At 55.0% G+C, this 24324-nt stretch overlaps 2 protein-coding genes across 2 annotated transcripts in view; both read right to left on the reverse strand.

Annotated features, from left to right (window-relative positions):
- Window positions 1–24324, reverse strand: part of PPT1 (palmitoyl-protein thioesterase 1) — a 576153-nt gene that overhangs the window by 235132 nt on the left and 316697 nt on the right. The window lies entirely within an intron of this gene.
- Window positions 6381–23514, reverse strand: COL9A2 (collagen type IX alpha 2 chain). Its single transcript, XM_050798372.1, has 32 exons — window positions 23221–23514; window positions 21703–21777; window positions 20479–20514; window positions 20333–20395; window positions 18851–18904; window positions 18694–18729; window positions 18576–18599; window positions 18178–18231; window positions 17779–17832; window positions 17621–17668; window positions 17373–17429; window positions 17236–17289; window positions 16852–16905; window positions 16079–16132; window positions 15926–15979; window positions 15753–15806; window positions 13761–13814; window positions 13279–13332; window positions 13013–13066; window positions 11751–11795; window positions 11321–11374; window positions 10720–10773; window positions 10397–10450; window positions 10241–10312; window positions 9985–10020; window positions 9846–9890; window positions 9724–9756; window positions 9377–9523; window positions 8980–9034; window positions 8469–8657; window positions 7667–7744; window positions 6381–7239 (listed from the first exon to the last, which is right to left on the reverse strand). The coding sequence occupies exons 1-32, from the start codon at window positions 23293–23295 to the stop codon at window positions 7040–7042; spliced, it is 2070 nt and encodes a 689-aa protein (XP_050654329.1). The 5' UTR covers window positions 23296–23514; the 3' UTR covers window positions 6381–7039.

Raw genomic sequence — 24324 nt, forward strand, 5'->3', positions numbered from 1 at the left:
CCTTCTCCATTTTTATAACCTCAAATTGTTGGGCCTGCCTGGTCTGCTCCAGCTGCCTCTTTGGTTTTCCTTACATATGGTGGCAGTAATTAGCTTTTAAATATGTGACTGACTTAGTCACCCACACTTTATGGATGGCAGAGGCATAGGGATGGCCAAAAGGATACTGGTAGGTTCCTGAGATATTGACCAGTCACTGGTGGGTTCCTGAGATATTGACCAATCAAAGGAAGAGTAGATAGGCCCACCAAAAAAGGAAGAGATGCCACTTTGCACCCTAAGACTTGGTGGATGTGCAGCAGGGGCAAAATTGAGTAGGTCAGAGCCTTGGGTAAAATGGCACAACTCCAGCAGAGTTGAGCTCTGAATCTAAGGTAGAATCTCTGTTGTGTGTATATACTGGCTTTATCTGAGTTGGTCCTTTGCTGAGGTCTGAGAACTGCTTGTAAATTCTGCCTCTGTTTAGGATAGGAGAATTCCCAGGATCAGTTCAGTGGTTTTAGAACCAAATGAGGGTCCCAGCTTGCCCTTATGCTTTATATGCTTATTGTTACCGCTGATCCTACATGTGATACTCCCTCCCTAGGAAACCTTCTACTTGGTCTTTTTTTTTTTTTTTTGAGACGGAGTCTCGCTCTGTCGCCCAGGCTGGAGTGCAGTGGCCGGATCTCAGCTCACTGCAAGCTCCGCCTCCCGGGTTCACGCCATTCTCCTGCCTCAGCCTCCCGAGTAGCTGGGACTACAGGCGCCCGCCACCTCGCCCGGCTAGTTTTTTGTAGTTTTAGTAGAGACGGGGTTTCACTGTGTTCACCAGGATGGTCTCGATCTCCTGACCTCGTGATCCACCCGTCTCGGCCTCCCAAAGTGCTGGGATTATAGGCTTGAGCCACCGCGCCCGGCCACTTTTTTTTTTTTTTTTTTTTTGAGGAGTTTCTCTCTTGTTGCCCAGGCTGGAGTGCAATGCCCTGATCTCAGCTCACCACAACCTCCGCCTCCTGGGATTACAGGCTTGCGCCACCACGCCTGGCTAATTTTTTGTATTTTTAGTAGAGGTGGGATTTCACCATGTTACCCAGGCTGGAGTGCGGTGGTGTGATCTTGGCTTACTGCAACCTCTACCACCTAGGTTCAAGAGATTCTCCTGCTTTTCAGCCTCCTGAGTAGCTGGGATTACAGGCATGTGAGCCACCACATCCAGCTAATTTTTGTATTTTTTTCTTTTCTTTTCTTTTCTTTTTCTTTTTCTTTTTTTTTTTTTTTTTTAGACTCTCTCTCTCTTGCCCAGGCTTGAGTGCAGTGGCACGATCTCGGCTCACTGCCACCTCCGCCTCCCAGCTTCAAGTGATTCTCCTGCTTCAGCCTCCTGAGTAACTGAGATTACAGGCATGGGCCAGCACGCCTGGCTAATTTTTGTATTTTTAGTAGAGACGGGATTTCTCCATGTTGGCCAGGCTGGTCTCGAACTCCTGACCTCAGGTGATCCACCTGCCTTGTCCTCCCAAAGTGCTGGGATTGTGGGGTGAGCCACCGTGCTCAGCAAATTTTTGTATTTTTAGTAGTGATGGGGTTACTCCATGTTAGCCAGGCTGGTCTCGAGCTCCTGATCTTGTGATCTGCCCGCCCCAGCCTCCCAAAATGCTGGGATTACAGGTTTGAGACACCGCACCTGGCCATGTTCTTATAAACTTTGTATATCTTTGATGGTTTTGAGTATTCTGCCATCATTAGCAGAAAGCTAACATACCACTTAAGGGCCTTACGTTCTCTCCTAAGGGCAAAACAAAGAAAATTACAGATAATTTGTAATCCAAAACTTTTATCCAGAAACTTTTAAGACCACAGTGATGTAACTTGAATGGTGTGTGTCAGGCTGAGTACAGCTTGGTGGGAAGGCAAATATAATCCATCAGGGAATGGGATAGGCCCATTTAGACAATATGGATAAGGAAACCTTGGGCTCTTCCCTGTTATCCAGGATGATTTCCAGGGAGGAGGATTTCCTAAACAGTTTGACCAGAAACAGCTAGGAGGATACCTCTGTGTGTTCTAAAAACCCATGAAGCCGGGACCACCAATACTCAGGAAGCAGATTAGCCTTACTCTGCCCTTGGCTGAGTCAGAGCTCCCCTCTGGCTCTCTGGATGACGGTCAATAACAGGTAAAGTATTAGGATTAAGCCTCGGGCTCTCTAATCCAACGTGCCACTTACTAGTAAGACTTTGGGTAAGAAATTTGACCGAGACTGTATTTCTCCATCTGTCTGCACTCTACGAAGCGCTGCTCTAGGTGCTGGGGAATACATAGTAAACAAAAGGTACAAAAATCCTCCACCTCTTGGAGTTTACATTCTAGTATGGGGGAGGCAAACAACTAAAATTTATGTATATGGTGATACATGTTTTAGAAAAAAAAGGGGGAGGCTGAGGTGTTTGGGTGGGGGTGGGAGCTGTAATTTTATTTTATTATTATTCTTTTTTTTGTGACAGAGTTTCACTCTGTCGCCCAGGCTGGAGTGCAGTGGCACAATCTCGGCTCACTGCAACCTCCGCCTCCCAGGTTCAAGCAGTTCTCCTGCCTCAGCCTCCCAAGTAGCTGGGATTACAGGCATCTACCACCACACCCGGCTCATTTTTGTGTTTTTAGTAGAGATGGGGTTTCACCATGTTGGCCAGGCTGGTCATGAACTCCTGACCTCAAGTGATCCACCTGCCTTGGCCTCCCAAAGTTCTGGGATTACAGGCATAAGCCACCATGCCTGGCCAGCAATTTTAAATAGGGTGGTCACAAAAAGGCATCACTGAAGGTCATGTTTGAACCAAGATCTGAAGGAAATGAAGAGTGAGGTGTTCTAGGGAGGTGTCTGAGGGAAGAGCATCCCAGACGCTAGATTTTGCAGGGCCTTGTAGGCCATTGTAAGAATTCAGGCTTTTCCTTGAGTGTGGTAGAAGCCATTGCAGAGTTTTAGGCGAAGGAGTGACATGATCTGAATTTTTAATAGGACCACTCTGGCTTCTATGTTGAGGAGCAAAGGTTGAAGCAGGGGACTAGTTGGGAGATGCTTGCAGTCCTTCTTGCAAGAAATAATGGTGCTAGACTGGAGTGGTAGTCAGGAGGTGGTAAGTGGCTGGATTTGGGATATATTTTTAAGACTGAGCCAACAGGATGTGCCGATGGATCAGATGTGGGGTCTAAGAGATAAAGTGGGAGTGGAGGATGACTCCAGTGTACTTGGCTTAAGTAACTGAAAGGATGGAGTTGCCCTTGGGTGAGATGGGAAAGATCGCAGGAGGGGGGATTCTGGAGGGGAAGATCAGGAATTGTTTTGGACATGTTAAATTTGAGATACCCATCAGACATTGAAGGGGAAATGTTGAGTAGGCAGTTGGATCAGTGGATCAAGTTAAGCAGTGAGATCTGGACTGGGGATGTATAGATAAGGGTTGAAGCCATGAAACTGAATGAGATAGGAGAGGAGCCAGAGAAAAAGATGTGGTCCAAGGACCAAGTGACTTTCAGATACTGGAGAGATGAGAAATCAGCGCAGGAATCTGAGAACAGTGCAGTGAGCTAAAAGCCAAAGTGAGACCAACCCTTCCCATAAAAGGGAGCAAAAATGTGAGATAGTATCTACAGGTGGGATTGAGACAGAGATTTTATTTTTTAACATGACAAATGGGGTAATACCTACTTTACAGGGCTGTGGTAGGGATAGAATGAGATAATGTTTGCAGACGCTTAGCACAGTATCTACTAATATAAGAGCTCAACAATTGATACTTGGTGATATAATAATTCACCCTAATTGCTATGATGTAAATAAGCACAAAATTAAAATGTTTCTGGGCTGGGTGCGGGGGCTCAAGCCTGTAACCCCAGCACTTTGGGAGGCCGAGGCGGGTGGATCATGAGGTCAGGAGATCGAGACCATCCTGGCTAACATGGTGAAACCCCGTTTCTACTAAAAATACAAAAAAATTAGCCAGGCCTGGTGGCGGGTGCCTGTAGTCCCAGCTACTTGGGGGGCTGAGGCAGGAGAATCACTTGAACCCGGGAGGTGGAGGTTGCAGTGAGCCGAGATCGCACCACTGCACTCCAGCCTGGGTGACAGAGTGAGACTCTGTCTCAAAAACAACAACAACAACAACAAAAAAGGTTCTAACCCAGCTGGCCTTTAGGGTGAGGAGAGGATAGCTAGAGATCAAGTTTGAAAGAGGAGTCAGCAGCTGCAGGTGTGGGATTCTCCTCGCAGGCTGCATTCTAGAGGTGCAGTTTGGTGTTGAACCTTTGCCAAGGAGCTGGGCTGTCTTGGTGCAATGCCCTTTCTGTTAAACTTCTAAATCTGTCTTTTCCTAATTGTAAACAGGGGAACTGAGTTCCTACTTTTTTTTTTTTTTTTTTTTTTTTTTGCATCAGACTGTTGCCTCCCAAGATTCAGCTGTCAAAAGGGCAGGTCCCTGTTCTCAGTAGGTGAGGGAATAAAACTTGGACACTGGGCCATCTCAGAACACATTTCAGCCACACACAAGGGATCTGGAGACCAGATCCCTTTCTTCCTGGTTTGATGATTGGTGGGGTCTTCCTCTGAGCATCCTGAACATATTCATTTAATAAGTATTTATTGAGCACCTGCTGTGTGCCAGGCACTGTTTGATGTGCTGCAGAATAGAACAGCGAATAAGAGACAAAAGTTTCCACCCTCATGGAGCTTATATTCTAGTGCTTTATGTTGAACAGTAAGTGTGGAAGAGAAATAATAAAGCGGAATGGTATTATGAAATATCAGGGTAAGGATGAGGTCAGTTTTGAATAAAGACCTGAAGCAAGGTCACTGGCAGTGATATTTTGGGGAAGAACATTCCAAGCAGAGGTCATGGCTTGTGTGTGGTGCACGTGTTAGAGGAACAGCATAGGCTGGTATCGCTGCAGTGGAATGTACCAGAGTCCAAGCACGGAGGTGAGTTTAGAAAGGCATATAGGAGATTCGTAGATCACAGCAAATGGTCTGAGTGAAATTCACCCACCAGGGAGTCTTACATAGGCTACCAACCACTGGTCCTTAGGAATTAGCCCCCTTTCAGCCCCTTCAAATTGCTGTCAGAAGGAATGAGGTGTAACTGCATGAGATTTGTGAATCATCAGCTTCTCTGTGGTGCTGAAACCCTCCAGTGGACCATCTCTGGGAAGGCTGCAGAGAGGGACAAGGAAAAGGCCCCAGGGCAGGTGCACGAAGAGACTTCAAGGAGTAGAGTGGCTCTCTAAACCTAAGGTTCCAGGCACTAGGAGCAAGTGAGGGATCCAGCCCAGGGAAGGGAGAACCCTCCTCCCCACCAGGTATGTAATACCTGAGAGCCTGCCCAAGGCTTGGCTTCAGCTGCCTCCTGCAGCTCGCATCCTCTCCCTTCCTCCTCTATGCCCTGCATTCCAGTAGGTACTTGGCGGCTACGGTAGCAGCGTGGCCTTCCCTGGGGACTGAGATACTATTAACTCGGGAACTGCCCAAGCACAGAGGGTGAAGCCACATCAGTGGCCCTCAGTTTAACACCGCTGTGTTCCTCCTGTGTCCCTGGATTGGGGTAGGGGGTGCTGAGATGTCACTAGTGGTAAATGTGTGTTGAGGGGAGGAGGGAGGAGGGAAGATGGGCTAGTGGAGGGTAGGGGGGAGAAGAAGGAGGAGGGCAAGGATGCATCAGCATAGAGGGGACTTGGAGCCAAGTTTATGGTAAGGTGGGAGTGCCTAGGCTTCCGCACACTCTTGGACTTCAGGCTGGAGTCCCTGAGCCTCAGCCCCCTCCCCTCTTCTTCCTCCTTGAAAGCCTACAGAGCTATGGGCTGGGAACCCCCAGGTGGTACAGATCAGATCTGAGCCAGTCTCTCCTGGACTTTTTTCATCCAAGTCCATATCTGTTTTTCTCATGAACCTGGAAACTCTTTGAAGGCAAGAACAAGGTCCTCCAATCTTTCACTACCAGCTCCCACTCCAGGGCCAGCACACCATGGGTGCTGAAACTCACAGAGGACCTTCCAAGTGGCAGACCCTGGCAAGACACTGAGTGTGCTATACTGGGATGAGCAAATTACAGGTGAGTCCTTGCCACAGTTGTACAACGGCTCAAAAGGGATTCACCCAAAGTTACACAGTAGGTCAGCATCCTGCCTCCCTTCTTAGGTTCCTCTCACAGATGTTCCTCAAAAATGCCATGCCATCCTAATGCTCAGAATTCAGGTACCCAGAGAAAACGCCCTATCCTGCCTTCCCCCTCCAGAGCCTCTGTCCTTCCTGCCTGGGCAATGGAGGCCCAGCAACAACTGCCCCATCCACAAGAAGAGAAGCCCAACAACTCCTCTGTCCTGGTTAACTCCGGGATAGAGTAACTCCGATATCCTGGTTTGTACCCAACTTGGGAGCTTTTATTTACAGAAAGGCCTGGGCGGATCTGGGGAGAAAGGGGTGGGGAGTTATGCGAGAAAGAGAAGGGAGTTGATGTTTAAATACTCAGTTGGGAGGCAGGGAAGGAAGTAGTGGGGCTGGCTTAAGGGTATAGCCGCCTCAGGGTGGTCACCCAGCAGCAGTCACCTGGTAGGTCAGAGAGTGAGATGGGCTCAGGAACTGGCAGAGACCTCAGTCATTAATCCTCGAGCTGAGGGGTGGAACTGTAGCTGGGCAGGGCCCAGGCCTCCCGGGGTGCCCACGTCCCACTGACCCAAGGACAAGATGGCCAGTGGAGAATGGTGCAGATTGCGATGTTTGTTTTGGTGACAGCCGAATGATGCCCCATGGAAGGAAAGCCACCCCATTCCTTCAGAGCTTCGACTCCATCGACACCACTTGCCCTGTGTGTTGGCCTCACTTTTTCACCCATCAGTGCTCTCTCCCCACTTCCCCGATGTTTTAGAATTCCTTTTCCTCAGGACTCCTGGGTTCCAGACAGAAGGTGCTGGGGGAGATGGTTTCCTGGGTTGGGGATGGGTACATGTCCACCCAGAGGGGACCTGGTCCTCTCCCCCAGGATGCCTGCCGGGCTCTGTCCGGGCCTGATGCTCAAGGCCCCTTGATGGATCCGGGCTCTGCAAGGCGGGCAGAGGCATAGGCCGAAGCTCCAAGGCAGGCTGCAGGTTCACAGAAGCCTGGCAGCCCTACGGGGCCTGGCAGCCCAGGTCGACCTGCCTCTCCTGGAGCCCCTGGGGACCCTCGATCGCCATCCTTGCCGTTGATTGCCTGGCCAGGCCGGCCAGGGAGTCCTGTGAACAGGAGAAAGTTAAGACATTAGGGGCGCCTCTTGCCTCAGACCCAGAATTTTGAAGGTGGAGACATTTTTCAGATGGAGAAAATGAGGCCAAAGACACCACAGGAGAAGGGACTCTGCCCCAGAGGCAAAGATTATGTGATTGTCCCCTACTCCCAGCTCCCAGTGAGTTTTGGGAGCAGACGTCCCTTCCGTCACCTTCGTAAAGTGATGGTGGTGGGTCCTGGGAAGTCCTGAGAGGTCCAGCTTCCACAGCTAGAACCACCCAGGGACTCCCGGGCGCTCCAAAGGGGTGCAGAAGCGGGGTATCAAGGACTGAGCTGGCTGAGCATGTAGTCGCCATGGAGGAGGCCCTGGTGTCCACGTGTCATTAATTCCCAAGCTGAGGAACACACTGTAGCTGGGCAGGGCCAGCAGCTTACCTGGGATCCCTGGGGGCCCAGGCATCCCGGGGTGCCCCCGTCCCACTTCTCCTGGATCACCCTTCTCTCCACGTTTTCCTGTAGACAAAAAAGGGAATCTTCATTTTTTCAGAATTGAAAAATGTTTTTCCTCTATTTTTTGCTAGACACACAGAAATTATTCCTGTTTTGTGCTAGTTTATAATAGAGGAAAGTTGGAAATGATCATGCAGGGCTTGTTAAATAAAGGAAGGTGCAGACAAAGGATGGAAGATTATGTAGCCAATAAAGTTTATTACAGGAAAGTAAGCATAACAGTATCTCGCATTTACTGTGGATCAAGCAGTGAACTAAGACGAACGCTATATGAACTAGTGTCCTCACTGCTACACTATGAGGTGGGTACTTTCAATGTCCCCATTTTACAGATGGTAAACCTAAGGCCCAGGGAAATTAGTAGGTAACTTGTCTGAGAGCCACGCTGAGAAAGGGGAGTCTGGACTCACACCCATGTGTGGCTCCAGCCTGCCTGCTTGACTGCTCTGCTGGTCTGCCGCCCCATCTCTACTGACATGGAAAGATGCTTATGGGGTATCACAAAGCACATTCAAAAACAAACCCCAGAAACCCTGAGTAATAAAAATAGTACATTCATTTCCATCCATTTGCTACTGGGAAAGAAAGTCCAGGAGTGTCTCCTGGACTATGTGGCTGAGGGACTGGGGAAGGGTCTGTATGTCATCCTGGGAAGGGAATGGGGAGAGGGCGGGCTGGGACAACCCCCCCTGCCTGGCCGCCACGCCCACTGCAGAGGAGCACTCACCCTTGGGCCCCGTGTTCCCGATCTGACCCACGGCTCCCACGATGCCAGGAACACCCCGAGGGCCAGGGTGCCCATGGGGTCCCTGCTTGCCTGGGTATCCAGGGGGCCCAGGAGGTCCTGGGGGACCCACCATGCCCACCGCACCCAGGGCTTCCCGCTTGGCACTCACAGCGACCTCAGCCAGTTGCTCTGGAGGGAGGGAGGGAGAGGGAGGTCTATGAGGTGGGTGTCAGCAGTAACACGAGGGGAGGCAGAGCATCTGTGGGCCCTGGCCCCTAGGTTTGCAGACAGCAAAGCACCATGTTTAAGTTCCCCCTTCCTTGGGCTCTGTTTTGCGGAAGTCAGAGGCCCAGAGTGACTTATTCAAGGTCCCGAAGCCCTTCGGAGACTGGGCTGGAAGGAACCCCAGGACTCCAAATTTTCAGACAAGTGAACACATGGAGGCTCCGGGAAAGGGTGAGGGGGCGACGATGCCCTCGAACGGACTGTGAGGAGGGGTTGCTGCCCTCACCTTGCAGCATCTTCAGCGCCACATCCACGATGTGCTGGTCAGTGGCATCCCGGCCCTGAAAGCAGAGGCCGTTCAGGGAGAAGCCCCTGGCTGCAAGGGCCCACCGCTCCTGCTCCCACCTGGCTGAGCGTGAGGCCGCCATGGAGGAGACTCTGGTGTCCAGTCATTAACTGCCAAGCTGAGGAACAGACTGTACCTGGCAGGGCCACGGGCTTACCTGGGAAGGTCGCGGGGTAATCCCTCAGGCTGCACTCACAGCCTTCCTGTCTGCTCTGGGCTTGGAACCAGTCTGGGGGAAGTCGGTGAGTCTCTGGGAACCCCTAGCCTTTGGCGGGTAAGTGCACCCCAGAACAGATCTACCTAGAAGAATCACCCCCCACCCCGGGGCCCAACTCACCGCCACGCCCTGTCTCCCGGGCTGTCCTGGAACGCCTCGGTTCCCCACGAGTCCTCGAGGGCCGGGGAGACCAGGGTAGCCCTGAACCCCTGGGGCGCCCGCATCCCCACCGGGGCCGGGGTAGCCGGGTTCTCCACGTACTCCTTGCTACGGGAGGATGGGGTGGGATTAGAGCCGGGTGAGAAGGCGCCCGGGGGGGGGTGGGCGAGAGTGGGGGGTGGGGGTCCAGGAATTGGGTGGGGCTGGGAGAAGGGAGGGGCCGGGAGAGTGGAGGTCCCAGGGCTGCCCAGGAAAGTCGGAGAACGCCGGGAGGGGAGGACTTGCGGCGTCGGAACGGGAGGATTCACCTGTCCCTTGGGCCCCGGCTCGCCGGACTCGCCCTGCAGGCACAAGGAGCCCCGGTCACAAAGCGGTGGGGGACCCCAGGGCCAGCCGCCGCTCCCCGCCCTTCCCCAGCTCGCGCGCTCACCTTCTCGCCTTTCTCTCCAGGAAGGCCGGCCACCCCCGGGTCACCCTGCAGAGAGAACCACGGGTCGGACGCGCGGTGGCGGTGGCGGGGACGAGGAGCAGGGTTGGGAGTGGCTGGGAATAGGGGCGCTGGGACTCACCACTCCGCCGCGAGGCCCGGTCTTCCCTGGGGAGCCCTGGAGAAAGCGTGGAGTGAGGGGTTTGGCGAGTTACCCCCTCCACGGGGTCCCCCACCTAACTTCCTGCCACACCCCTCTTTCCAACTCTGCCTCGCCGACCAGACCAGAACCCTGCGACCTGCAGGTTTGGAGGCTCCGGAAGGACCTGCGTCCTGCCGACCCCACTTCCCCTGTTTTAGGGCCCCTTTCCCAGGTGTTTCCCAGCCCCATCTGGTACCTTGTTTCCTTTGATGCCCGGCAAGCCTTGGGGCCCTGGAATTCCAGGGGAGCCCTGCTCGCCCTTAGGGCCCTGAGGAGAAAAGAAACCAAAGGAATAAATGGAGTGGGGGGCCTGGATATGATGCCCTGCCCACCTCAGCTGGCCTGCACTCACCTGCCTTCCCTGAGGGCCCGGCTGCCCCACTGGACCCCTCTCGCCCTGGTCACCCTGAAATGGAAAGAGAAGGTCACACCCTCAGCAGCTCTCAGCAGATGCAGCCTCTCGCACCTGGGCCTGACACGGCATGGTCAGGGTGCCCTCCATTTCTGCTGTCACTGGCAGGGCGTCCTTGCTCCACTTGGCAGACCAGCAAAGGAAACCCAGGCCATGCCTGGGGAGGCCTCTCACAGGCTAGGCTGCATGGAGCAGGTGCTGTATCCAGCAGTGCCAGCTGCTGCAGAGGCCCCTGGTGAGGGGCCACTGTACCAGGTACTTACCTTCTGTCCCATGATGCCCTGAGGACCAATTTCTCCTCGAGGCCCTGGCTCTCCCTGGAGGAAGGAGAATTTGGGGCTAAGCATTTGACCTGGTGGAACCCACCGTTCCACACCTGGCCAGTCCCTCCCTACCCTTGGGTCTCAGCTACTTTGCTTCATCAGGGAAGGCTTCCCAGACCCCCTGTTCCATGCCTTTGGGTCCCTGTAGTTTTCCTTCAAAGGATCCAACACAATTTGAATTACTTATGTGATCATTTGTCTCATGTCTATTTCTTCCATTAAACTATACCCTCCGTGTGAGGAGGAGACTCATAGTTGCAAGTATTTAGTGAATGTTTATGCAATGAATAAATGAATGAAGAACTCTGCCTGCTGGATTCCCAGTCTGTCAACTTGGTCATCTGGGAAGGTCACACTCCAGAACAGAGCCAGTCCCCACCCTCCCGGCAAGGTACATAGGGAAATGGGCCCAGAGAGGAGAAAGAGCTTCCCTGGGTCATTGGGTCAGGGCAGAGCCAGACTAACTCTCCCTAGGTTAGGGCTCCACCCCATGGCCTCACCCTAAAGCAGGAACCCTTTTGTCAGTGGAGGGAGCACTTACCTCTTTCCCAGGGGGACCAGAGAACCCAGGAAGGCCCTGCGGGCCCGGTTCACCCTGCAGGAAAACACAGTTCTCAGGTCAGTCTGGGTGGCCCAGTCAGGCCCTTGGCCTCAGGGAAACCCAATGAAGCCTGAACAGAGCCTGGAACCAAATGAGTTGGGGAGGGACAGAGGGTATTCTTGGTTCAGTCCTCTTGGCTCCTGATTTTCCTGTTTGTTTCTCCTCTGGATTTAAAGCCATGCCATCCTATCTACACTGAGGCAGGCTGAGGAGTGCATGATGGGTGGGAGGTGGCAGGAGGGAGGTGGTTAGGCCCAAGGGGCTTATGTTCAGGCTGAGCCTCTGAGACTTGGCTAAGGCCTGGGCCTTGCTGTCTTCCTGGCCCCAGACTTCCTTGCTCAATTCTGTCCCCAGCTTGGGATCGCCTCACCTGGTCTCCAGGGCCTCCTTTTGTCCCAGGCTGGCCCGGCACACCCTGCAGAAAGAAGTTGAAGTCAGTTTCTGGCCTGGCAGGGGGGAGCCCCATGCACCTGCTGCTTTGCCTCCCATCCCCAATCCAGATTTCCCCCACCTGTGGGGGCTGAACAACAGAAGGCCCAGCCACGGCATCATGAACTTAACTGTACTTTCCCACAGTGGTGGGAGAGGAGTGGGGCACAGTGAATGGCCGGCCTTCCAGGACCTGGGGTCTATGGGGAAGAGATGAGTATGTGCTCTCAGGTGCCTGAGCCCAGGAACACAAGTTTACACGTGTGCACAGAAACAGGTTTGGCCACTCAGTACCCCCACAGGGAGGGAGGGCAGGCTCCCATGGACTGGACTCCAGAAGGTATGGAATGGAGATGGCCCTGAACGATGAGAAGGCACAAGAGACCAGAAAGGGCATTTCAAGCACAGGGACCAGCAAAGGCCTAAAGGTGTGGAGGCAGAAAAGCCAAGGCCTGTTGAGAAGGGAAAGGACAGAGAGGGGCCATTGCTGATATGGCAGGAGGCAGGTTGGGGTCAGATTATGGTGGTCATTGAATGCTAAGATGAGCCACAAGGACAAAGGTTGCATCTGTCCTGTTTATAATTGTTTACCTGCCACTTAGTATACCTCAGATATTCAATAATAATTTTTTTTTTTTTGAGATGGAGTCTTGCTCTGTTGCCCAGGCTGGAGTACAGCAGTGTAATCTTGGCTCAGTGTAACCTCTGCCTCCTGGGTTCAAGCAATTCTCCTGCCTCAGCCTCCTGAGTAGCTGGGATTACAGGCATGCGCCACCATGCCCGGCTAATTTTTGTATTTTTAGTAGAGACACGGTTTCACCACAATGGCCAGGCTAGTCTCGAACTCCTGGCCTCAGCCTTCTGAAGTGCTGGGATTACAGGTATGAACCACTGCACCCAACCTCAATAACTACTTATTGAAGGACTGGACTGAATGACTTTTTCCTGGAGGCGGTGGGGGGGTCATGGAAGGTGCTATAGTGGGGAAATGGTCAAATTCCATTTAGCCAACATGGAGGACTGGAATGGCCAAAGAGAAGGCTAGAGTAATTGTCCAAGGGATGAGGCCCTCACCAGGCCAGGGGCCAGAGTTGGTAATGAGGCAAGAGGTGGTGATTGAGCAAGAACCCCGGGTGTGTGTGGATTCTAACTTCATCAGCCACTAGCCCCTGGCCAGCCCCCATGGCTCCACCTGATACTTACCGCTAGGCCCTGGTGGCCTGGGCTTCCTGGCCGTCCCGCCTGTCCTGCACTGCCCTGGGATAGACAGAACCAGAGATACAAATGAAAGCTCCAGCCAGAGGGCCATGGCTTCTACCCAGATGCAGGTAGGGAAACTGAGATCCAGAGGCAAGAAATGGCATGTCCATGACAGAACCGAGGACCCCAGGCTCTAGGTGTCTAGAACCTGCGTGGTCGGACTCAAGGCCCTGCCCCTGCACCAATCCCAACTGCAGCCCCACTCCTACCTTCATGCCAGGTGTGCCTGGGGTCCCGTCCTTGCCGTTGATGCCTGGGGGACCCTACTCAGGAGGAAAGTTCAAGGCAGAGTGACAATGCAGAGATGTCTGGGGTCCGGCCACCCACCCCCGTTCCTCTGCGACAGCTGCAGTGTGCAGGGAGGGAGTGGCTCTGGTCATCCCAGGAAGCCCCACCAGCCAACTGGGGGAGGGGAGATGAAGTGGGAAGGGGATGAGGACCATGGAACACAGCCCTTCCCTAGTGTGGAGGGTGGTGTCCCCGACTGCTGCAAGCTCCCCATGACCTCCCTTATGTCATCACCCCTGTTTACAGATGTGAGGCACAGAAAGGGAGGCATTTCCTGAGGTTACAGAGCCAGCCCACCAGTTGCAGAGTTCAGACTAGTATCCCAGGCTTCTCTTCTGGGGGTTTGGACAAAGCAACAGGGCCCTGGTCTCTGTCCTGGTGGGCCTAGGCCTCTGGCACCTACCGTTGCTCCCTTCGGGCCTGTGATCCCCTGGGGTCCACGAATACCTGGGCTGCCCTGCAAAGCGGAGAGAGACCAGGTCACCTTCAGGATATCGGGTCCCTGTCTGGCTGTGCAGAGAGGGGAACCACTGAGAACAGTGGCCTCTGGGTCCCAGAGTTCCTCTGGCACAGGCCACACCATGCAGGGGCCGGAGGAGGGAGCATTGGGAGTACCCTTCCTGCCCTGGCACCAGCAGGAGGGAGAAGTCAGTGCCAGGAGGCCAGGCTGGGCTGAGCAGGAGCAGGGGTGGGAGCCAGCATCCACTGAGACTCTGGCAAGGCCCCACCCTCCACTCAGCCAAAGGAACACAACCACCAAATGCAGTGTGTGGATGCTGTGTGAGTCTCGGTGTGAACAAGAACCAGGAAAAGACATTTTTGAGATAATTGGGAAAAACTGAACAGAGACTGGTCATTAGATGATGTTAGGAAGTACTTGTTGATTTTGTCAGTTGTGATAATGTGATTATATGAGAAAGAGTGCTTATTGTTTAGAGATATGTACAAAAGTATCTAGGGGTGAGATGATAGGATGTTAAGGATTTACTTGAAAACATCAGAGCAAAGCAATAATAAAAGCAAAGGAAGGAAGGGGCTGGGAGATAGAGGATCCAAGAATGACAAAATGTTAGTAACTGAATTGGAACCTGTGATAGGTACATGGGGATTCTTTATATCACTCTCACTGGTTTTCTGTATAGTTAAAAAAATCGCATTAAAAAAACTAGATATGGCTGGGCGTGTTGACTCACGCCTGTGATCCCAGCACTTTGGGAGGCCAAGGCAGGTGGATCACCTGAGGTCAGGAGTTCGAGACCAGCCTGACCAACATGGTGAAACGCTGTCTCTACAAAAAATACAAAATTAGCTGAGCGTGGTGGCGCATGCCTGTAATCCCAGCCACTTGGGAGGTTGAGGCAGGGGAATCTCTTGAACCGGGGAGGCGGAGGTTGCAGTGAGCTGAGATTGCACCACTGCACTCCAGCCTGGGCAACAAGAACAAAACTCTGTCTCAAAAACAAAACAAAACAAAACAACTCGATGATCTCTGCTGTCCAATAGAAAAAGAAAAGTATAAGAATTTTTTAAAATTTAAAAAGAAAAGAAAATAATAATTTAAAAAACTAAATAATAATAACAGTTAACTGTGTGTTCTGCTCCATTTTTCTGTAAACTTAAAACTGCTTCCCCCAACAGGTCTACTAATTAGAAAAAAAACAGTTAAGAGAACTGGGATCCAGACCAAATCCCATTAGCCCCATGGCTGATTTGCTGGAATCTCATTGTCTGGCCCCAGTGACCATGGGACTGGATCCCAGGGCTTCTCCTAAAGTCTGAATTTGGGCTGACTGGGCTCTTGGCACAGATGGTTCTCCCCAGCAGGTCACCCACTTGTGCACACACACACTCATACACACATACATACACTCACACTCACACACATACACACACTCAGAGATATCCTCACACACACACATACACTACACACACAGCCTCACACATACTCTACACACACCCTCATATACACAGTCTACACACACACACACTGCACATTCACACGCACTACACTTTCACACGCACACACACTCACACACTCACACACACTCACACACACACTCTCACACTCTCACACACACTCTCACACACACTCACACACTCACACATTCTCACACACTCACACACACTCACACTCACACACTCTCACACTCACACTCACACACTCTCACACACTCACACTCACACACTCACACACACACTCACACACTCACACTCTCACACTCACACACTCACACACTCTCACACTCACACACTCTCACACACACTCACACTCTCACACTCACACTCACACACACACTCACACTCACACACTCACACACACAGCCTTAGGGAGAGCTTTGTCCTGCCCCGTACTCCCCAGGGGTCCTGACTAAACAATGGGTGCCTGAGGACTCACCACGTCGCCCTTCTCCCCAGCTCGGCCTGGCGGTCCCCTAGGACCTTCCTCACCCTGGCAAGAAAGACAAGCAGGAATCCAGGTCACACAGGCTCAGGGGGAGCCACGCCCACTCTGTGGCTGTAGCTGTAGGAGCTCCAGCCTCAGGGGTGGGGGAGCAAAAGCAGGCTTACCGGGGGCCCAGTGGCACCGATGGCGCCCACCATGCCTTTATATCCATGAGGGCCCTGCAGAGAGGAAAGGGTTGTAGGTCAGTCCTGGCTGAACTCCAGGGGCCAGAAGGTGGCTCCTGGAAGCTATTGTATGACACCCCGAGATTCACTTACCGTCTCTCCCTTGGGCCCTGCCATGCCCGGGTAGCCCCTGATGCCCTGGGGACCCTGTTGAGACAGGAAAATGACAGCAATGGCAATTGCAAAGCCCACGTCATTATACCTTGTCTGACGCCCACCTTCAGCCTTACAGTGCCCTTTTGAGGTAGGCAGCAGAGTCTCTGTCTCGTGGATGGGACATTGAGGTTCAGAGATGAGGAGGGACTCACGTGGTTACTCAAAGGGACGGTGTCAGACCTGGACCTCAGCCTGGGCTTCTTGCTGACAGCTTTGGTTCCCGTCCCTCATTCCTGACAGTTTCAGCCTCCCTCTCCCCATCCAGAGACGCTCCCAGCTGGACACAGGTGTCTCTTTTTTTTTTTTTTTTTTTTTTTTTTTTTTTTGAGACGGAGTCTAGCTCTGTTGCCCAGGCTGGAGTGCAGTGGCCGGATCTCAGCTCACTGCAAGCCCCGCCTCCCGGGTTCACGCCATTCTCCTGCCTCAGCCTCCCGAGTAGCTGGGAGTACAGGCGCCCGCCACCTCGCCCGGCTAATTTTTTTTGTATTTTAGTAGAGACGGGGTTTCACCGTGTTAGCCAGGATGGTCTCGATCTCCTGAACTCGTGATCCGCCCGTCTCGGCCTCCCAAAGTGCTGGGATTACAGGCTTGAGCCACCGCGCCCGGCCAGGTGTCTCTTTTACAAGCTAGAGGCCTGAGCAGGCGAATGACTCCATTAAGGGCTTCTGGGGTGAGGGAGAAGAGGGCCGCTGAGGCAAGGTGTTCCTTACCGGTGGTCCAGGGATGCCTTGCTCTCCAGAGGCACCCACATCTCCCTTGGGACCCTAAAGGGCAGGGATGAGCTGTCAGACAGGCAGGCAGATGGCAAGACACATATACAGACAAGCGAAGATACCATCTCCTTCCCCCTGCACAAGCAGACAGGAAGGACTCCTACAAACCATACAGTCCCGTGTCACAGATAGAGAAAGGCCAAGCAAGGAGACATGACCAAAGACATGCCGACCCGGAGCACAGGCCACCAGCCCCCGGCTCAAGGCTCTGTCCCCAGAACCCACAGGGGAAGGGGAAGGGGAAGGGATGAAGAAGGGGATAGAGCCCTGTAGGACCATCTCCACGTATCCTCGACCCACAGCCCTCACCCTCGCACTCACCGGCTTCCCCTGGCGGCCAGGATCACCCAGAACCCCGCGTTTGCCCGCATGTCCCTGAAGGGAAGGAGAGAGCTCAATACGAGGTCCCCTCCTGTCACCTGGACCACCCTCCCAAGATTCAGGCCAGGCGCTCTCACCTTCACTCCCTGCAGCCCTGGTGGACCTTTCATCCCCGGTGGACAGTTGGTTGGACACTGGAAAAAGAAAAATCCGCAGGGTCCTGTGATCAGCTGGGCGGTGCGCCCCCCTCTCTCCAACTCCTGTGCTCTCCTCCGCCTCACCTGGTGGAACCCCTGCACTGCAGCCCCTCCCCATCTCTCCCGACCCCGCCGTCTCTGTGGCCCCGCCTCCCTGCATTAGCCCCGCCCCAGACCTCGCCTCTCACCAGGAAATCCGCACTGCCTTCCAGAACCTGGATGGTTCCCGGGCGACCCTGAGAGGAGAGATGAAGATGGAGCTTTGCCTGACCCTTTCCCGCTGCAGCCTTGCTCAAAGGCTTGCTCCCCTGCACTTTGCCATGTCGGGGTGTCTGGGGACACTTACAGGTCTCCCTGGAGGTCCTGGGGGCCCCGATGGTCCATCTGGTCCAGGGTCCCCCTGGAAGCAAAAGAAGCCCAAATCATACTCCTGACCAGCCCTTCCCAGCTTACCCTAGTGCCCTCCTCCAGGTCCTGCCGCTGCTTTGTCCACCCTGTCTTCCCGGTCACCTTGTGAGATCCACCATCTTGGGACATCAAGGCCTGATTGACAGGGGATGGGGCCAGCCCTTGGTGTCCCTAAAAGACCTAGGGCCGGGTGGGCTCATAGGAGGGGCTTCTGTCCCAGACCTGGTGGAGTTTCCCAGTGGCCAGGAGCAGGCCCAGGAACTTCCAGAAAGACCACCCAGCTTGCCAGCTTGGAGATAGAAGGCAGGAGGCAGCGAACAAGGTGGCTGGCACTCACCTTGGGGCCTGGGATTCCAATCTCACCAGGGAGGCCAACAGGTCCAGGCGGTCCCTAGGGAGCAGAGAGGTGATGGTCAGGATGCCTCAGAGGGTCAGATACCCTGGGCATGAAGGTAGAGACAAGCAACCAAAGCCCGTTTCTCCACTTTTACTTTTTTTTTTTTCTTTTGCCAACCCCCGAGAGACTGACAGACTGGGGCTTTAAGGACCAGAGAATTGCAGAGCCAGTGGACAGGCCCAGAGTGGGCTGGCCCTGGGTCTCTGGCAGGTCCACCTATTCCCGACACTATCACAGCACACCGGCCCTCCCCATGGCGGCCATTCCCTTGAAGCCTTTCTGTTGTCCCCTCCTTCCCTAGGAGCTCTGGGGACCCTGCCCTATCCCTGAGGACTTACAGGAGGTCCAGCAAAACCAGGGCCCTGTAACAGAAGGAAAGAAAATTGGCTTCATGGCTCTCTCTGTAGATCCCCTCTCCCCCGAGAGTCCCTCGAAGCCCTTGCAGGTTATACTCACTGGAAGGCCAGGAGGACCAGGAAGCCCGGGCTGGCCCTGCGGGAGCAACGAGAAAGGCTCAGAGACTGGGGTTTCCCTGGCCCCTACTTCCTATCTACAGCCACTCCCAAATGCTGGCCCTAGATTGCCCCTGCTGAGGCCCCAGCAGGCCCCTTACCTTGACTCCAGGGATCCCCATGGGGCCAGGCTCCCCCTTGGCTCCAGTTAAACCCTGCAGAAGAATGAAAATGTAGGATCAGTGAGGGCCAACCTGCCCCCTGACCCACAGAACAGGACAGGTTCAAGGGTCCCTCCTGGGTGGGCCAATGGTCCCTTTCACCATACCTCATGAAGGCCTGGGAACCTTGACACCTGTCTTTCCTTTTCCCCAGTTCCCATAGTAACCCTAGGAGGCAGGTAGAACAATTCCCTTCTTTTGAAAGATGAGAAACCAAAGCCCAAAGATTTGGCTTCATGACAGGCCCAGGCTTCATGCCTCTGGGTTCAGGAGTCAAAAGACCTAGCCATGGGTCAAGATTGGTCATTTGCTTGATGTCCTGCCCTGGCAACTTTTTCCTTTCCTTTTCTTTTCTTTCTTTACTTTCTCTTCTTTCTTTTCTTCCTTCCCTTCCCTTCTCCTCCCCTCCCCTCCCGTTTCCTTCCTTCCAACACAGTCTCACTCTGTTGCCCAGGCTGGAGTGCAGTGGTGCAAGGTCAGTTCACTGCAACCTCCGCCTCCTGGGTTCAAGTGATTCTTGTGCCTCAGCCTCCCAAGTAGCTGAGACCACAGGCACGTGCCACCATGCTTGGGTAATTTTTGTATTTTTAGTAGAGACGGGGTTTTGTCATCTTGGCCAGGCTGGTCTTGAACTCCTGAGACCTCAAGTAATCTGCCCACCTTGGCCTCCCAAAGTGCTGGGATTACAGTCATGAGCCACCACACCAGGCCACTGGAAGCTTTTTCTGAGCCTTAGTTTCTCATGTGGGTGCCTCTCTGGGTGGATGTGAGAACCAATGCAATATAGAAGGCAATATGCCTTGTAATGATTGCAGGGTATGGATGAGTTTGAAGAGGCCCTGGTGACTGTCCCAGCCCTGGTCACACCTCATGAACCAGCAGGGCAGAGGCAAGTCATGGGGGTTTCTCCTTTCTCCCATCTTTCAGTGACTGACCCAGTGTAACTCCCACCAGATGTCGTCCTCATGCCCCTGGGACTGGCTGTGTCCAGGAGCCTGTGACCTTGGGGGCCCCTGGGAGCTCTGTGGTATCAGCTAAATGATGTTTCTCTCCTGAGTCATGCCTGAGACTGTGGGCAGGGGTCGGGGGAAGAGCAGAGGGAGGACAGGGCACACAAGGACAGCCCCACCCAACATATTCAACCTGATCCTTGGAGGCCAGAAATGTGAGACTAAGTCCTGACTGGTGCAGGGGAGCAGACCCTCTCTCTGGACCCCGGTTGCCTGCAAATCAATGCCCCTGGCGGGGGGATGTGAGGTTCCAGGGAGGTCACAAGTCATACCAAGGTGAAGGGGGGCTCACAGCTGGAGATTCTCCATCCTGCTGCCCATCTCTGAACAGATCAGTGAAGATGCCAGAGCCAGGCCCTGGAGGTCAATTGGTGGAGCCCTTCCCTACCCCATCCGACATGCAGGTACTCACATCAATCCCAGGCTTCCCGTCTGGACCATCTGGCCCGGCTTTGCCAGGCTCACCCTTGGGTCCCTTGAAAACAGAGATGGAACAAACATGAGCCAGAGGAGAGCAAGAGCAGGAAGGGTCAAGGCTAAAGAGGATAAAGCACTCACCGGAGGGCCAGCTTTGCCAGGGGGCCCCTTGTCACCCTGCAAGATACAAGTTGGTGAGACAGCACAATACGGCCCACGTGGGCACACACAGGCCCTGGCAGGCCGCTCCCAAAGGCTCTCCTCACTCTCCTCTCTTCTGTCTACATCCCCTAAGCCTTGCAATTTTTGAGAAAAGAGCCCCCTTTTCCTCAAAAATAAAATCCAAATGCAAATTATAGGAGCATGAGAATAAACCTGGCTGGGCTGGAGAGGGTGACAGCAACATGCAAGAAGGTACAGACATGCTGATGTCATGAAGTGCCAGCTGTGAGACCCACTACCAGGGCTGGGGGCTCCGAGCTGATGCCTCTTGGATTTGGGCACGTGTGGGAGGAAGGTTGGGGCTTCTGGAGAAACGTGAAGGGGGATAAGCAAGTTGGGCAGCACCTCTATTCCAGACTGTAGGGCAGGAGAACAGGAAACTGAGCCAGTGGCAAGGACCAAGGGGGACTGTAAGGGAGAAATTCAGTGTTCCCAAGGAGGGAAGGACCTCCTTCCAGTGACAAAGGACCCTTGGTGGTGGGCAGGCAGGGCCGGTGGAGTCCAGTTCAGCCTCAGAGAGGCCTCCAGGCATTTCAGAGCCCTTAGCAGCCAGGGCCTGGCCGGAGGCCCAGCATCCTGTGTTTAGGGGGTGGGGGCACCAGGTTGAATAGAAGTCTGTCCAGACTGGTAAACATCAAGCGGCCCTCCTGCGGGAGCCTTCAGAATGAAGTATTTAACCCTCGCCCTGCAGGGAACAAGCCCAGCTGATTCTAAATCAGGGAGAGAAAACCGAAGGGAAGAGACAGGAGTCTGGCCCAAGCTGGTCGGCGGTCTGGCCAAGGCTCCCAATGACCCTGAAGAAGCGTCCAGATGTGCCAGAGGCAGGATGAGGGGTTGAGACGCCTCCCACCCCACAAGGAGGGGAAAGGAGAGGAGGGGGATGAGGCCTCGCTCTGAGCTGCGGCCGGCGGACTGAACAGCAGCTCCTTGTCCGTCCGCGGCTACGACCCGCTCCGCAAGTCAGGCCTGGATTGAGGTTTTTGCAGAACAAACGGCGTCCTTGTGGTGCGGGCCGGCGCCGCCTACTGGCGACGGGGGCACTACATCTCTGGGCACCCCAGTCCCCACCCCCACCACAGCGCTCACAAAGTTCTCCTTTGTCCGCCGCCTCCCTCCCGCCCTGGTCCCCGGTTAGAGACTCACGTCGATGCCGTCGGATCCAGGCACTCCCGGCGGTCCCGGGGGGCCCGGGGGGCCCCGTTCTCCCGGTGGACCTCTCTGAAAACACACACGGCGGGGGCAGTCCTCAGACAGTGCGGGAAGCTGGGCGTCCCCGGGGCTGCAAGCGACCCTGGGAGCGGGGTCCTAGGGGCGCACCTCCTCCGTGAACTCCCACGTATTGAGAACCTTCTGCATATCAGGCACTGTGTGCTATTACATGCATTATCTTAACGAATACTCAGAACCGGGAGGCGGGCGCTGTTACGGGCCGCCGTTTGCAGTCGCAGAAACTGGCTCTGAACATGAAGGGTCCATGGTCACTGAGAGTGGGCGGTGGCGCCAGGACTCCGCCCTGGGTGCCGAATTCTACTGTGCCAGGTTGCCCTTGCGCGGTGGCGGTGGGGAATAGCTGGAGACGTGGGCAGCTCAAATAAATCACAGATGGAATGCAAGGTTGTGCCTAGCAGGCTGCCGGCCCTCAGTGAGCGGTGACTCGGGTTATTGTTCTTACGTGAACCACAGGCAGAGACAGCGCCTCCTTCTCTCCCCATGGTGCGGGAAAACCCGACAGGAAAGTGGGGGAGGCGCAGGGAAAGGAGGTGTAGGGAGGTGAAGCGGGTACTCTCTTCCCACTCGGAGCGCCCCTCCCGCAGCACAACTGCCGGGTCCTCCCTCCGCTAAGTCCTGACTGCTGCGGGCAAGCAGGAGGAGCTTGCACCTCCCAGAAAGCAGACCCTCTCCGTGGACCCCGGTTGCCTGCAATTCAATGCAGGTAGCTGTGAGGTTTCAGGGAGGTCACAAGTCATATCAAGGTGAGGGGAGCTCACAGCTGGAGAATTTCCGTCCTGCTGCCCATCTCTGAACAGATCAAAGATCTTAAAAGGCGGCCCTTTTCAGAGGCCAGCTCGGACCCAGGCAGGGGTCCCGGTGCCCACCACCTCCCCAGGCCGCGAAGTGCCAGGCTGGCGCCCCGCAGGCGAGCTCGGAACCACACCCAGCACCCCACGGGGCCCAGTCTCTGCCCTACCCGCGCGCCCGCAGCCCCCCGGCGGCCCTCGGAAGGGAGACGTGGGTTGGCGGGCAGGGCCGAGAGGCCGCCTAGGGGCGATAGCGGCGTCTGGTTGGAGCCGGCGCCCCCTGGGAGGCGGCGGGGGCGGAGGCTGCGCAGCGGGTGAATGAGCACCATTGTATGCCCTGCCACCTGGGCTCCCCAGGCTGCCAGGACCGGGCGCCAGCTCCTGCCCCACGCTGCCTGTCCCAGGCAGGGCCGCGCGTCTCGGGACGGGTCCCCTCTGACTCTCCGACTCAGCCACCTCCATTCACGGTGCCGCGATGGGCACCATGTATGCACCCACCCAGGGGACCTGCCGGCGGCGCGGTCCTCAGGTGGCCCCTCGGGCTAGGGTTGTCAGTAGGCGCGGGACACAGGCAGAGCTCCTCCATCCCGGACCCCAGACCCTGCACCCTGGACCCTGGCAGCGGAGGGGCTGCGAGACTTACGATCTGCGCCAGAGCGAGCACTAGCACCTGGAGAAGAACAAGGAGGCAGCGGGGGGCGGCCGCAGCGACGGCCATGGCGGGCGGCGAGGTCAAGGGGGACGGGTGCGGGTCCGCGCACGCACCGACGGCAGAGGCTCCTGGCGCTGGCTGTTCGCGGGCGGGGTGGGCCGGGGCTCCTGAATATGCGGGGGGCGGGGCGGGGGCCGGCGTGAGCTGTCACCTGAGAGGACCGGCGGGGTTGCGGGGAGGGAGGCCGGCGCCCGGCATCCAGCTCCGCCCCGCTCGGTCCACCCTCTATGCTCTGCCCGGGCTTCCCGGGCGCCTTAGCCTGGTAATCCGAGGGGCGACCGGGGTGCCGGACGGAGATGATGGTCCTGTTTCTTTGTGAGGAGGCATAAGGCCGTCTGAGGTCCCCCTCAGGACCTTCAGGCCCCAGCACCTTCCCCCGACGCACAGCTTGTGCCCCATCACTTACCCCACGTCCTCTCCAGGGCCCAGGCCGAGAGCGCCTCGGTCTCTGCAGACCTTGCTGCAGGCTCTCCCCAGCTCCCGCCCACCTTGCTCCCCTCTCCTCTGGCTCCTTCCTCTCCAAGCACAAATAGGCCTTTTTCATATTAATATGCCACAGCCCTTCCTGGATCAGCCGTCTCATGAATACTCCATCGGCCTCTTCCAGCTCTTTAGTGGAGCTGTGTGCACCTCCCCCAACCCCCAACTTCCTCACCTCGCCTTCACCTCCCTACCTCTGTCCCAACAAGCAGATCCGTCTCCTGGGGGTCTCCAGTGAAGCCCAACCCTTCTTCAGTCCTCCAGGCAGGAAGCTGTTGGCATCTTCACCTGACCTTGAAGTCTTCCCCATCCAAGCTCCTGCCATCCAGCTCCCCTTTTTCTATTCCCTTTTATTCTCTGCAGCTGCCTTAAGCACTGGTGTGTTTAGGATTGGGCCTTCTCACTCCATGTTCATAGAAACAACTACCACTTTATTCACTAGAGTTTCCAAACCCCACTGTCCAGCATAGCCTGACTCCAGAGAGCCTTCCCTTCCCTACCACTCACTTAAGCAATATTGGTAAAATGCTTTGGAATCTGACTTTGTCACAATTA

Source organism: Macaca thibetana, chromosome 1, assembly GCF_024542745.1.
Source record: "Macaca thibetana thibetana isolate TM-01 chromosome 1, ASM2454274v1, whole genome shotgun sequence".
Classification (NCBI taxonomy): Eukaryota; Metazoa; Chordata; class Mammalia; order Primates; family Cercopithecidae; genus Macaca; species Macaca thibetana.